This window comes from Lissotriton vulgaris, chromosome 3_1 (assembly GCF_964263255.1).
Source record: "Lissotriton vulgaris chromosome 3_1, aLisVul1.2, whole genome shotgun sequence".
NCBI classification, from domain to species: domain Eukaryota; kingdom Metazoa; phylum Chordata; class Amphibia; order Caudata; family Salamandridae; genus Lissotriton; species Lissotriton vulgaris.
In genome coordinates this window covers 1,511,331,312-1,511,346,581 of record NC_141689.1, presented here as the reverse complement: position 1 = coordinate 1,511,346,581, position 15,270 = coordinate 1,511,331,312, and the positions used below count along the sequence as shown (strand labels likewise).

At 42.0% G+C, this 15,270-nt stretch overlaps 2 protein-coding genes across 3 annotated transcripts in view; one reads left to right on the top strand and one right to left on the bottom strand.

The window, feature by feature from the left end:
• Window positions 1-2,969, top strand: part of POLR2B (RNA polymerase II subunit B) — a 131,586-nt gene extending 128,617 nt beyond the window's left edge. Inside the window, exons 24-25 of the mRNA XM_086961974.1 lie at window positions 561-756; window positions 2,665-2,969. Coding sequence (XP_086818100.1) covers window positions 561-756; window positions 2,665-2,754 — 286 coding nt within the window. The 3' untranslated portion in view covers window positions 2,755-2,969. The remainder of the gene's footprint in view (window positions 1-560; window positions 757-2,664) is intronic.
• The window catches only part of IGFBP7 (insulin like growth factor binding protein 7), a 144,900-nt gene continuing 131,681 nt past the window's right edge, over window positions 2,052-15,270 (bottom strand). For both annotated transcript variants that reach the window (XM_086961975.1, XM_086961976.1), the window contains one exon: window positions 2,052-3,124. In XM_086961975.1, the coding sequence (XP_086818101.1) occupies window positions 3,105-3,124 (20 nt within the window). In that variant the 3' untranslated portion in view covers window positions 2,052-3,104. The remainder of the gene's footprint in view (window positions 3,125-15,270) is intronic.

Below are 15,270 nucleotides of genomic sequence, written 5' to 3'. Positions count from 1 at the left end.
CTGCTCAATGTGAGGCAAGTTTGTAGTCATTGAAACTAGCTTTTGGAGTGTGCTCTGTTGGGCAGTGTCATAGCTCAGTCAGAGCTTGCATCGAGAATGTGCCTTCTCACACCCATAGATTGCCAGTGTAACGTCTCGCAGGCAATTGTTTCTGAAGAAGTTTCACAGGACCCTTTTGCATTGCTATTGGAATCAAGCACAGCAGTTCTTTGTCTCTCTGAATCACATGGTTGTGTATGTTTTCCAGTTTCTCTTTTGACTCGGGAACATCTGAGATCACATTTTGTGGGCGAGCACTTCCATCAACACCCCATTTAATTGGTATTGCGGTACTGCCTAATGTGTTGTGTACGTTTCTCTTGGTGCCACAGTCTTGTCTAAACGTCTGTACATGAAACCATTGTTATTTCCCTTTTGTATTGATAACTTATGTTACTAGATTAAGCCTCACAATATTGTTTAATTTCCAATATTTTCAAATGTCGGTAGTTCTACAGTTATTTGGAGTTCTTATCACCTAGTGCGTTCTCAAATTTTAAACTGTCTTTTCTTTGCTTTAGTGATGGCGGTCTTCGTTTTGGAGAGATGGAGCGTGATTGTCAGATTGCTCATGGAGCAGCACAGTTCCTGAGGGAACGACTTTTTGAAGCTTCAGACCCATACCAAGTCCATGTGTGCAACCTGTGTGGATTAATGTCCATAGCCAACACTAGGACTCACACGTATGAATGCAGAGGATGCCGGAACAAAACACAGGTATGTTGTAGGCTGTTATGTTAGAAGATCGCATCCGATAATGTGTCTCCAGTTGTATTTCCAACATCTCTATGTAAAAAACATGAAGCTGTTAACAGTTTAAATGTTTTCAGATTCAGCCTATTGGGTAAATCACTGCTAACTAGGCATTTAAACTCGTTGGGGCACTTCAGTAGTTTTTCTCAACTTCATTTGGTAGTTTCAACTGAATTTTCCTAGAATTTTTCACAGCTGGAGTCAAGAATGTCTACATGTCTCCTTTATCAGTCCTAAATTGTTTTTTTTTTTATTCAAATCATGTTGCAGTTAAAACTTGGTATGCAGCAAGTATTTTCTGAATCTTACTGCAGGCTTTAAAAAACAACCACATTTCAGATCTACATCCTAAAATGGACTCTCCCTCTGAGTAATGCATACTTTTATGATCATCCCTACATTTAGAAGGCTCTCCCTTCTGGATTTATCTCCAGAAGATGGCTGCAGACCATCTCTTCTGTCTCAAATTTGGAGTGACTTTGTTCTTATTGAATGGTCATTGCTTGCTGACTGCCCATGGACTGCTTTAGCTCTGCTTCTGTACACCACTCTCCAGCAGTTGAGACAAGGAATGGTTGCTGTGCAGAAATCTAAATATATTTGGAGTTACAGGATGAGGAAAAAAACGATGAAATGAGATGTATGGCTTTTACTATGGTTAAACTCGCTCAATCAGTACTTTGTTATATTAGAAGAATTACCTTGATATGGTTTGTTTAATTTAATCTCAGGAACTTCATTTTTACATTACCTAAAAAAAGAAAAACTCCACTTTCTCTCTATTATTAAAATATGGATATGTTCATGGCAGAAAATATGCATTGTCTGCGCCGCCTGCACTTTGTGGCTGGTAAACCTCTTGATACACAACCGCTACAACCTACTACATAACACAAAAAATAAGATGGAAGCGCCCTGTTAATAAAACAAAAATAAAGTTAATGGGGGAAGAGGGGATGGTGGATACTCGTCAGATAAAAAAAAATCCTCATAAGAAACCAGGAGCCCACATTGCTACTTCTCACAAAACAATCAAAGCATGTGTTAGAATGGCGAAGGAACTTTAAAACAGTTAAGTAGTTAGTGAGGGAGAGGGCAAATACCTTATAATTTCACAGTTGATAAATCACTGGCATTTGCATGTATCATTAAACTTCTTGCAGTGAAAAGTCCTGGAACCATGGCAGATTGTTGCCTTCGCATAATGATTAACTGAGCGCAGCTTGAATATTTGTCTGATACACCATTCACAAGTCAACTTGTCTTTTGTATTTATTTTTTCGTATTGTGTACCATAATGCCCACTTATTTAGGGTTACATCATTGGGTTATCCATATTCATAGTTAAAAAGGGGACACATACATCAAGGTTACAAAGCTACTTTTTTTCTGTTTAAAAAAGCTCAACAAAGTTCAACACAATAAAAATCTAAAAATGATATATGCCAGGATCCAGTGGTCATGTCAAGGCGATTGATGCCTTTTGTTCTCGAGTCCATTTTTGGCTTTCTTTTCATTGGAAATACAGAGAATTAAGTGCAGTAAAACGAAGACTCCATTCACGAATCGCTAGTCATTTGGACTTGATCACAGTAGATTCTTCTGACCTGCCGAACATTGTGCCATTGCTCTCCTCTGCTTTGGTTGGATGGTGTTGGCTATATGACTGTTTCAGATCGAAATGGCAACTCCGTGTATTCCTAGTGATGCTGCTGATTGTGTTCTGATTAAAAAGTTACATCTGCTTGTTGTAATGTTTTTCTTGTTTGACTGCTGTGGGCACCGTTTCTGGATTCACTATCACCTCCCCAACTGCTTTAAGTAGTGATTTCTACAAAGTAGTAATTATTTTTAATGTCTCCTCTGTTTCAGATTTCCTTGGTACGAATGCCCTACGCCTGCAAACTCCTGTTCCAAGAGTTGATGTCGATGAGCATAGCTCCTCGCATGATGTCTTCATAGCAAGGCCAGCATGTTGAAGAGCTGTATTACCCCTGCTTCATTATATTACTTATCCAGCGCTCGGTTACTGAAAAAAAGACTGGGAAATTACTATGTAATTTATGGGTTGTTAGGAGACCGATTTTACTGTCTTTTTTCTGCTAAGTGTTTTAATGGCACTTGTGATTTTCTGTATATAGTAAATAAAGTTATCTTGACATAAGTGTCAACAGAAACTCTTCATGTATTTTATTGCAACATAATTTGTGCAAGCTGAAAGAAATGGTGCAGAGGAAAGAAAGCAAAGAGGCTATTGGTCCAGGACTAGACTGGCAGATTGAGTTCACCAAACTGCAATATCCAGTGTGTCTTCACAACTCTGCACCTTGATCTGTTGAGAGAAAAAGATGACAAATCAGTCTCACGCTCACTGTTGCTGGATCCTTTAAAAAAAAAAAACATCTGCCATGGTGTGTTTCCTTATTAAACGCCATTGTTTAATATTATTTTGTATTAGAGCCGGTAACACTTAACTACCCCATGTCCGGTCCATCCAACAAAATATACTTTCATGAGGTATTGTGTACAACAAACCACAGCATTTAATGTTAATGTTAATATGAATTTATTAAGCGCTCGTACGCCCGGGGGCTTCATGGCGCTATAGAAAGGAACACAACGCACCAGTTAAAAGTAGAGATGAGGCAGCTCAGCAGTACGCCTGGGAGAAAAGCCAGGTTTTAAGGGAATGTCTGAAACTGAGGATGTTGTCACTCAGTTTTAATTGAAGGGTAAGAGAGTTCCAGAAGGTAGCTGCAAGATGGTCAAAGCAGCAACCTCCGAGGCGCTTCCTCTTGTAAGAAGGGACGATCAGAAGGGATTTGTGAATGGACCGAAGATTGCGGGAAGGGTTATATCTGTTGAATAGATCTCTGATAAATGAAGGGCCAGAATCATGTAAGGATTTGAATAAAATGCACCCGGTTTTAAAAGCTACTCGCTGCTCAACAGGCAACCAGTGTAGCTGTTTTAACCCTGATCTAACAGACTGCCTTTTAGATAGATTCAGAATAAGTCTGGCTGCCTGATTCTGAACCAGCTGGATGCGTTTTAGCTCTCCAGCTTGGAGCCCAAGATAGAGGCTGTTGGAAAAGTCTAATCTAGACAGGACCAGGGAAATGACAATCTGTGTGAGGGCGGCCGGAGAGAAAAAACAGGCAATTTTCCTAATTTTCTTCAGTTGGAAAAAGCTAGATGACACAACTGCACCTACCTGTCTTTTCAGGGAGAGATCCTCGCTGATAAAGATTCCTAAGCTCTTAACTGAAGATGACTTAGACAGGGGGCTCCCATGCTAGATGGCCAGAAGCTAGGGTTCCAACTAAGAGCACTCTGCCCAGGCAAGACCAATTCAGTCTTGCCTGGGTTGAGTTTCAAATGACTGCAGCTCATCCAACTCAGGATGTGAGACATGGTGTTTTGGAAATCTTCCACTGAGTCCTTGGTGTTTAAGGGGAAGATGAGCTGCAAGTCATCTGCATAGTTGAAGATGGTAACTTTCGCTTTCCTAATAGAATATAGAAGGGGTCGTAGGTATAAGTTAAAGAGCAAAGGTGACAAAGATGAGCCCTGAGGTACTCCACAGATGGTAGGTATGGTGGGAGCTGTGAAAGAACCCAATCTAACAGATTGAGTGCGGCCAGTAATGAATGAGTGAATCCAACTCCGCGCAGGGCCCCTGAGACCTGCCTGCTCGACACGGTTGACCAAGATGGTATAGTCAACCGTTTCGAACGCAGCCGAGAGGTCTAGCAGCACCAGAGCCTGGTGGATCCCCTTATCTGCATTCCGCCTCAAAGTATTCTGCACCGAAAGGATAACTGCTTCAGTTGAGTGACAAGGGCGGAAACCCGCCTGGTTGGGTGCAAGATACTCTGATTCTTCCACAAATTTTGAAATACTGTCGCAGACATGAGCCTCTAGTAGTTTGGCACAGTAAGGCAGCAATGATATGGGTCTATAGTTAAGCGGGTCCAGCGGGTTAGCTCCGGCTTTTTTTATCAGGGGAATAAGAAGGGCTTTTTTAAAGTTGTCCGGGACTTTACCCTGTGAGAGAGATCCATTCAGCATGGAAAGCATGCCCTCAGGAATGGTAGTTCCCACTTCTCTCAAGATATGTGGGGGGCAGATATCATCAGGGGAGCCTGATTTGACCTTGGCAAGGAGTTTAGATAGAGTGGCGCCGTCAATGAGGATAAGAGATTCCAGAGTTGAAGAGTTGTAATAGGTGTCAGCCAGAAGGGAAGGGGATGGAGTGGGGAGGATACTTTGTTTTATGGTGCAAATTTTATTAAAGAAAAAGGAATTCAATGAGTTACAGAGGTCCTGAGTGGGGGCCACAGGTTGAGAAGTTCTGTCGCTGCCACTAAGACTTTCCACGATGTTAAACAGTTCTCTTGATTTGTTGTGGGAATTTAGAAGTCAAAGTCAAAAAGTACTTTATTCGGCTAAAAAGGTATAACCATAAAAGCAACAGCAGTCATATTTCATTTACATTGCACAGTATTACATCAATGTAGGAGGATATTAAAAACAATACATAGTGTTTACACTATTACAGTTCATTCAAGCGAAGCGACTTCCTAAATTTAAGAACCAGTTTAAAATACTCAATTAATGAAGCCACAGTAAAAACATTGTCCATTTTTTGCAGTACTAAATATGCTAGGCGACATCTGTTCACATTCATTTCCTTTAAAATGGGGACAATCAGTTTTCTGCGGGGCAGCGTATAGAATTTACAAAAAAATAGAACATGTATATTCGATTGCATAGATATTTCATCACAGGGACATAAAGGGAGTTCTTTGGACCATGAATTCATTACAGGGAAAGTAAATAATCTAAAAACAATGTTAGCTCTAAAACGTGTTAAAAGTAATCTATCAAAATTACACATATATAAACTTAAGTATGGCTGTAATTTGTCGCTTATTAAAATTAATTGATGAGAAGTGACAGTATTTTTATTCGATTCATCAAGCTGTCTTCTATTTTTGAGGAATTCCATACACAGTGTCTTCAGGTCTTTCCTAGGAATATTTGCCATGGAAGGCGGATCATTGTAATAGAGTGAACGGTCTATTTCATTAAGAAACGTTTTGATGTAATTTAGCCATTCAACTACATTTGCTCTCCCCATTTTTAAGACATCCTGTATTATGGCTCGATTTAATACACATTCGTTCACTGTCCATACTCTGTGCCATAGTAAGATGGGTTGTACTTTGATTGTGTCCGTTATATAGGGGATCCCCCACTCATCATGGCATATAGAGTTCGCTGTACTCTCTGGAAGTGATAGGATGTTCTTTAAAAATTTATTTTCGACTATCTGAAGTGACTTTATATTGGTATAACCCCAGAGGCCAGCTCCATACAGTGCCACAGATACACACGTCGCATTGTACACAGTTAAAATTTCCCTGATTGGTTTCATTCCCAATTTACGTGTAAAACTTTTTAATGCCATGATTGTCTTAGAGAACAAGAGCGTTCGTACCTTCACCGCACTTGACCAAGTACCAGTTTCGTGAAACAAAATTCCAAGATATGAGAAGGTAGATGTTCTTTCTAAGGGGGCATTATTTATGTACATTGTTTTCATTTGTTTTTTGGTGCGCGTGCCACAGTTCATTGAAAAAGTCTTACTACAGTTTATTTTTAAATTAAGATCGAGCATAAACTGGTTAAAAGATGTTAAAATTTTTTGTAGGGCAATGGGGGTGCGCGCCATCAAAACAGCATCATCTGCATACAGGAGTGTGGGAATAAATCTCTTTCCGATCTTAGGCATGTCCACACACTCTTGCAGCAGGCACTTTTCCAGACCATTTATATAAATAAGAAATAGGAAGGGCGCCAGTACGCACCCCTGGCGCACTCCTCGGCCTATTCCGAAAGATCTGGTACATTCCCCCTTCTTGCCAAAACGTACAACAGCTGATGCTCCTGCATATAGGTCCCTTAAGAATTGGATTATCGGCTTTTCCACGCCCAATTGTGACATCACGTCCCATAATTTACTATGGGACACACAATCGAAAGCTGATGTAAGATCAACAAATGCACAATATAGGCGCTCCCTTTTTATCACAGTATGTTTCTGCTGAATCAGGAACAAATTTAATCCCTGCTCTATTGTTCCTATGCCTTTTTGAAATCCAAATTGTAAATCACTAATTACCCCCGCCTCCTCCGCCCAGTTTTGCAATTTAACTAAAATCACTCTACCAAGGATCTTTATTGACGAATCCAGAAGGGAAATTGGCCTATAGCAGGCACAATCTTGTCTGTTTCCCTTCTTGTAAATGGGTACGATAATTGATGTGAACCAGGAAGGGTTCAATCCCCTTACAAGAGCTGCATTAAAGAGTTGTACAAGTATCGGGCCCCATAGTTCGATATTTGACTTGTACAAATCCGCTGGGATTCCATCTGGGCCCGCCGCTTTTCCGCCCTTGGTAGCTCCCAGGCTTTCAACAATCTCTGGTAGTGTTACTTTAAGTTCACTTTCCTCCTCAACTGATTCGCCTTCTGTGTTTACCCCAGTATTTCTTAACTCACTACTGACGTATACAAGGTGGAAAAATGCGTGACCCAACTATCCTCATTAATCGCAATTTCCAACCGTGCTTTGGTATTTTCGTATGGTAGGGGGGCGTTTACCACCCTCCAGAAGGCGGATGCATCCCTTGTTTGTGAGGCTGTGCAAAGTTCTTCCCATACTCCTTTTTTAATTGCTTCTCTTCTATTTTTTAGGGCCTCATTATAATCCTTCCTTAAGGTTCTTATCTCTACAGCATCACGCGGATCCTTATGTAATGCATGTTTAAGATCTGTTAGAGCCTTAGTACAGGTTTTATCAAACCATCTTGTACCCTTCGTTAAACCATTTTTTGATACTAAAAGTAGGTTCTCTTTGATAGTGAAAGCAATAATATTAAAATTTACTAATATACTTTCACTATCGGAATCCTCATCTAAACAGATCTCAAAATTTTCTGGGCATCTAATTAACAATTTTTTAAGAAAGTCTTCAGGTACCACCTTACTCCACTTGAGGGTGTACCCATTCTGTCTACCTAATGTAATGTCTGGGACAACCTGTATTTGCTCATTATAGGAGGCCAAGAAAAGGTTCTCCATCTCAATTTTTTGCGGTAGGTGGTCACTGAGTGGTGCATCCATTATTTTATAACTAACTAATTTATGACCATAACCATTAGACCAGAGGCTAAAGTCTATCGTGGTGGATGCTCCCCTCCCAATAGAAGTTGGGTGAAATGGTATTGACTGCTCAGTTAATTCATTAGCAAATCCCAGATCATGGTCAAATAATAATTCGTTCAACAGATCCCCGGTCTCTGTGTGTTTAAAATGTGGTAAATTAACATCCTGCTCCAACATTATACCACAAATTCCTTTAGAGCCTTTTGTGCATAATGGACAGTTAAAATCACCCCCCCACAAAATTATTACCTCCTTTCCATTGCTATCAGACTCACACTGTAGGTCGATCGCTAACATTTTCAAAATATCACGTGAAATATTAACTGGAATATTATTATAAAAGTTTATAATTACAAAACGCAATCCAGTTTTGGTGTCTATTGCTAATTTGTGGTAGAACTCACACTTAGAATAAAAGCGTACCCTCTCATATACTAAGCTATTCGACAAGTACGTTATCAAGCCACCCTTTGGTCTCCCATGTCTAGCCCCAATCGCTGGTGTACAAAACGTTCTATAACCATTCAAATGTATCTGGTCAGTGGCCCATGTTTCCTGGAGGGCCATGATTTCTATGTCTTATCACTCCCTCCCAATCCGGATTGGTGATTTTTGTTTTAAGTCCTGCCACATTCCAGAACATTAAGGAACATGTATCTTTTTTCCGATGCGTACTTTCAACACTTCTGGTGTCCATTTCTTTGGAATTTTCAACCTCATTTCCCAAGATATTGGCCACATTTAATACATCAATTGCAGGTATTAAGTTCTTTCCAGATTCCTGCCTTGGGGTCACAGCAAGTGGAAGAGTCAGCCCGGGACTATCCAATGGGTTACTTAGGGTGGGTAAAAACACAGGGGATTTTACTACCTGGATATCAAACTGTCAATCTACAGCCTCCAAGTTGCTGAATCGATTGAAACAAGGAGTAGGGAACGGAGCTTGTTGGAAGTCCCTCCATTCATTATGTCGGTATTGGTCTGAATAGTTTATTCCCCCTCTCCTTCGTTTAACTATAGACCAACCATCATTTACCTCTTCTCCCCAAGCATTATGAACTGAGTCATGTTGTGTTTTGTTTCCCCATCCTCCCTGTGCAGAGTTTGAGCCCCTCATCCAGCTCCATCTATTATCCATATGCTGCACAGGCATGTAAAAGAAAGAAAGCGGCCTTGCCACAATTGTTGCCCCATTTTGACCCTTAGACCTTTCACAAATATATTCCACTGATCTCGGGTTATCAAAAGTTATCACCACACAGTCCCCTTGTAGTCTTTTTGTACTTTTCCCCACCCAAGGGACACGCTCCACCATCTTTAAGTTACTATACAAGTTAGGTGGGAGGGGGTGGTTTGAGTTCAACCAATAAAACACTTTATTTTTGAGTGCCCAGATGATTCTTTCATTTGAGTAGATAGTTCAGGGACACCCGTTAGAATGACTACATATGGGCAGGCATCTGGTGGTAAATCAATCACTCTACGTTTCTCCTGTCTATCTTGGATGGGTTTTTCGACAGAACTAGTTGGAATAGTTGATTTATTTACCTCTACAGCTGGAGTAGGTTTAATTAAATTTTTACTAATCACTGGAATACACGGTTTTGGTGCAGGTGCTTTTAAAGCAGGATTAGTTACTTCTGCTATACTTATTGTTGTTAATGGTAAATTATTTTGAGGAAGGGTTGGCTGTATGGCATTTTTGGTTGTAGTCGAGCTCAGGGCTGTTATATCCGTGTGCATTGCTTTTAATTGTAATTCCATAGCCTGGAGCTTAATTTCCAAAGGGCACAACAGGGCTTTAATTAAGTTTTTTAGTGTTATTATGAAGGGGTCCTCCCTCTCTTTATTGGGATCTTCCCTGTCTAAATTTGCAACAGTGCCATTAGAAGACGAACTGTTATTAAATATATCCGCCAGTGTGTCATCTAGGGTAGAGTCCATGATGGTCATAGGCATTATTAGTGGACCAACTGCTCCTTCCCTAGCGACCTCTCCAGAAATACCACTTAATCGTTCTGTACTTTGTACAGGTCCTATTCTATGTACAGATGTCACAGTTGTCTTATTTTGATTAGGAATTTGTTGAGTATGCCTTTTTTTTGGGATTGCTCCCTCCCTTGCCCCTTGTGAATCAACAATCGAATTTTCTACCTGGGTATCTATTTGTGGGGAAATCAAAATATTACCAGAAGGTGCCAATTTCTGAGAATCAATTTGAACAGAGTCCCGAAGCTCGGGTTGAGTAATCATATTATTGTGGACCTCAACAAGAGTCAGCTCAGAAGTAGTCTGGGCAGCGGGACGTCCTGGAGTACGTGCCTGCGCAATGTGGCCCATAGAGGACCTCTTCGCTAACGCCAGGTCCTGGGACACCCTCCTCTCCATTAGGACTATTCCCTGATCTATCAACGTATGTGTACGGACAATAAAATCGTCAAGTGTGCCAATCAACTTGACCCCGCCCGCAGCTGCCTTACTTCTAGTTTCACTAGGCATGATTGTGACAGACCAGAAGCAATAACCCAATATTCAGGCACTTGCTCAACAGTCAAAGGTAATAGAGAAAATCAGGATCCCTACCAGTCCGTAAAACCACATGGGGGACAGCAAATAGACCAATGTTTTGGGCCCAGCCCGGCCTCCTCCGACGGCCTCAGACGGCCCGCCCTTTGCCCGGGCTTAGCCCCGGGCGTCCCGCGACGCGGGGTCGCTCCTCCTTTTCAGCGCCTCTGTTGGCGCTCCCTGGTCGCAGCCGCGTCACTCAGACGCGCCGCCGCGATGCCTGCCGGGATTTGGAGTCTCCCGGAGCGGCGGCGCGGAGTCTGATGTCCCTCGACTCTTGGCGGTGTCAGCGGCGTGGGCAATGGCTTCCCCTTTCCTCGAGCGTGAGAGCGGTAAGTGGGTCTGACTCTCGGCAGTGGCGGCAGTTGCAGAATGATTTCCCCCGCTCTGCCGGGTCGCTCCTCCTTTTCAGCGCCTCTGTTGGCGCTCCCTGGTCGCAGCCGCGTCACTCAGACGCGCCGCCGCGATGCCTGCCGGGATTTGGAGTCTCCCGGAGCGGCGGCGCGGAGTCTGATGTCCCTCGACTCTTGGCGGCGTCAGCGGCGTGGGCAATGGCTTCCCCCTTCCTCGAGCGTGAGAGCGGTAAGTGGGTCTGACTCTCGGCAGTGGCGGCAGTTGCAGAATGAATTTTTTCCGAGAAATAATCGGTTTTGTGTTTCTGGATAAGTTTCTGATAATCCTTTCGGGCCCTACAATAATTGGCCTTATCTAGTTCTGAGTACGCTGTTCGCCACTTCCGCTCCTTTTGACGAACTTCGAGTTTTAAAGCTTTCAGATGAGGTGTAAACCACCTGTGAGCGTCATTGGGGCGGGAGCGGAGAAAGTTAGAACAAGGGGCATGTGCGTCAGCTGCCTGAAGTAGCCAGCTGGAAAAGGCTTCTTCAATCCCTTCAATGTCCTGATCAAATGGGGGAAGGGATGAAGTTAAGGTGTCAATAAAGGCAGAGATGTCGACGTTCTTCCATATTCTGACTTTACCTCCTTTCTGAAAAGGCTGCTTTCTACTTTTTGCAATGGTGATAGTAAAATGAATCAGAAAGTGATCCGACCATATGCAGGGAGTAATGTTCTGTGACCAAATTTGATCAAGGCTATGCCCTTTTTCATGGGTGGGGAGGTGTATCTGTTGGGTAAGATTCATATCTAGAAGAGTCTCTTTCAGCGCAGCTGCCTGAGTATCCAGCTCAGTAGAGTTCAACCAAAGATTAAAGTCGCCAAGCAGCAACATTTTCTTGTGATTGATTATTAAAGGGGCAAGATGTTCTGCTAAAGATGCCGCAAATGTGGGCATGTTTTGAGGGGGACGGTAGATGAGGATCATAAGTAGTGAACCACTGTTGGTGTCCATTTTGAAAGTCATGTTATCAGATCCTATGAGCTCCAGAGACGGTAGGAGAGAAAATCTATGGGTATTGTGAATAATCGCTGCAACTCCCCCACCCCTTTTGTCAGCAGGTCTATTAACATGCAGGATGTAGTAGTTAGAGGGAACTGCTGCTAAAATGTCGGGCAGGGAGTCTGCATTGAGCCAAGTCTCTGTGAGGAGTAAAAGATCAGGTTGCTCAGCCTGAAGCAGGAAGAATATGTCCATATGGTGTTTGACCATGGACCTGGTATTTAAATAATACCATTTAAGAGTGGTCTCTAAGTCAAGTGAGGGTGAAGGGGGAGAAGAGGGGTTGGGGCGGGAGGCTTTATCAGCCATAAACTCTGGGTTCAGAATGCCATAGGTGGCGGCATGCTTTAAGACGTACGCAGGTAGGGCGGGTCCCGGACTATCCAAAGGTTTAAGTTTTAACAAATCTATTTAAAGGAAACTACTTTCACATGGTCTTCAAATATGGGTTTTAATAATAATGCACATTTTGGGTTATTCCTCCAAGATGGAAGGGCTCATTAGTAAACATTTCAAGCATTCATGTTGCATTGTATTGACACTCGCTTTGGCATAGCACAAGAAAGTAATTAGCGTTTTCTATTGTTACACATTATAAGCAGGAGGGTAGCAGACTACACCACACGTAGTGCGAGTGGCGCTATTCTCATGGGTGACACTAGTCCTGTGCTCATTTTATCTTCAAACATCATCATCTTCAGGGCATTATTGGTATAGCGAGCTACATGTAGCCAAATAATTTTATTTTAAGTGCGGATGCAACTCCATCTAATCTTCACTTTGTTTAACAATCCCATTGTCACATTTTAACGTTGCCTGTGGCTATCTTGCATCCAACCAACATGTTTGGTCGAACAACACAACAATTTATCACTTGCTGAACTGGATACACGTACAGCAGGTTAGTTAAATTGATATTTTAAAGAAAATAAAACTAACGTGAAATGATAATGAATAGGTCTAAGAGTTGGAGGAAATCAATGGAGTTAAGGTAAATATAAGCAGGGAATGATAAAAAGAAAGTGGTGGTGAATTTCATGGGGATCCTCTCTGTGCAATACATAATACAATTAAGCATCCAACAAAAATGTAAATGCATTCTAGAAGATAACAAGACACTGCCATCAAGACGCTGAAACAAAAATACAATATTAAATACATACATTTAATTTGTCCGATCTAATTGCAAAAGCAAATGAAAAAAATACGCACACCAAATGAATTACTCAAATGAATTGCAAAGCAATTAATAGTCCCAAAATGAAACGCCTGACACCACTAAAACAATATAGAAATGCAGTTCTCCATACGTCGCAGTCTTAAAAAGTAAATAGTCTAGCATGTTCTCGAGATTATTAATAGGCCTGGGCAGTAAATTCCGTTCAGCTTACTGAATTTTGGTAATTTCACGTTCCGCGGATAACGCAAAATTGCCCAAAATTCTGCGTTCCGCGACTTCGCGAAATTTTCTGCTTGTTCGCTTTCTCAAAATGCATGTTCGCGAGATATTTCCCCCCAAGCACGCAAACCACGATTGCGAACAGGAAAAAAGCATTGCGAACGAGCAATTCTGTGTGTTCGCAGAAATTTTTTACCATTTCGCTGAGATTTGAGTAACGCAATTCCGTAAATTCCGCCGACCCCTAATTATTAACCAGAAACATATATAATTAGAGATGGGTAAAAAGTTAATTGCAGGTTTTTTTTCCCTTCACCTCGGTGATATTGGTGACATCCGACAACTCATGCTTCGCTCTCTTCTATTCAATATCACTCACAACCCCTTAGTTAAAAACATCTATGCAAGCCACTGTTACACATCTATAATTATGTATGTTCCTGATTGATAATATTGAGATAATGCTAGGTGATGCAATGTACTTTTCAATTTGTTATACATAGTCCCCAAAGTAGCCTTCCCCTGCTTGTAACTGCTATGCAGGGGGAAGACTAGTAATGGAGCATCTGTACATAATGTGGACACTCCTTCCAATCCCAAATGTAAAAAATAAAAATCTCATCTCACCCACTCCCCACCACACTCTGTGCGATCCCTTTATTCTCCTAAAGCGGTGCTTGCAATTATCCAGTATTGGGGTATCTTTCATAGATTCACAAGCCTGAATCATTCCCCGTCGCCGAGGCGGGAGTCCCACGGTATATAAAAAAGCAGTGCCACAAGTAAATTATAGTAGTAGGCCCTAAATACAGGCCTGAGGCCTAGATTGCAGTAGCCTATCTACCTCATTATGCTGAAAAGACCCAAGTCTTTGTCACAGCCAATCAGCTCTCAGCACCCTCTAGAACCCTCTCTGCAGAGCCAGTTCTCCTCAGATTTTCACTGCACGTCTGTGGAAGGGAGTCTTCCCTGAGTGCCAGCTCAGCTTTTCCTTAAAGATGTCAGAAAAGAAGGCCTTGTTCAAGCCTTGCAGGACATGCGACAAAAAGAGTCCATGTTGATGATCAACATAAGGACTGTATATATTGCCTCTATCCTTCTGATGAGGCCCAAAATTGTAAGATTTGCTGTACCTTCCCTTCTAAAACCTTGAGGGATAGGGAGGCTAGAGTCTTGTTATGGCTCAAATCTTCTAAGGAGGATGATGATGGAGCTTCAACTTCAAGTAAAAGAGCAAGATCTCAGGAAGGAACATCAAGTGAGGGGAGAAAACATTTTAAAACCTCCCACTCCACTCCTGGTTCTACTAAAAGGTCTCCTTCAGCTTCTTCAGGACCTTCTACCCTTAAGGATCCTAAGAAGCATAAAACTGTGAGTAAGACTTGCTCTGTCTCTTCAGCTTTCACTACAATTACATATTCAGCTCCTTCGTTGGTGGCTACTATGCCTACTACTGCTATTACTTCTCCTATCCTGTCAACTAGGATTTCTATTGTCACAAAAAAGACCATTGTCGACGAGTCCGCTACGAGAACCTCATCGTCTAAGCATTCAACGAAGAAAACACCGTCGAGGACAGCTGTTTTACTGCTTGGCTAGTGGTAATGTTACTAGGTGATGGCGCTATAGAAGAGTGTACACTTTGCCTAGCTGTAGGTACTCTGGTTATGACTTTTCAGTGGTGCTAAAAGGAGAAGAGAACCACTATCCTCTTCTGGTTAGGCAGATGCCACAAGCTGCTTGATTCTCCTTAGCACACACTTTTTATAAGTTAATGCACGTATATACATGTGTTTCCACCATACATTTGACACACAAAACTGAATTTCAGTCCTTTTATTCAGGGTGGTTGAAGTTTATTTCAGGAGACGTCACAGCCGACACA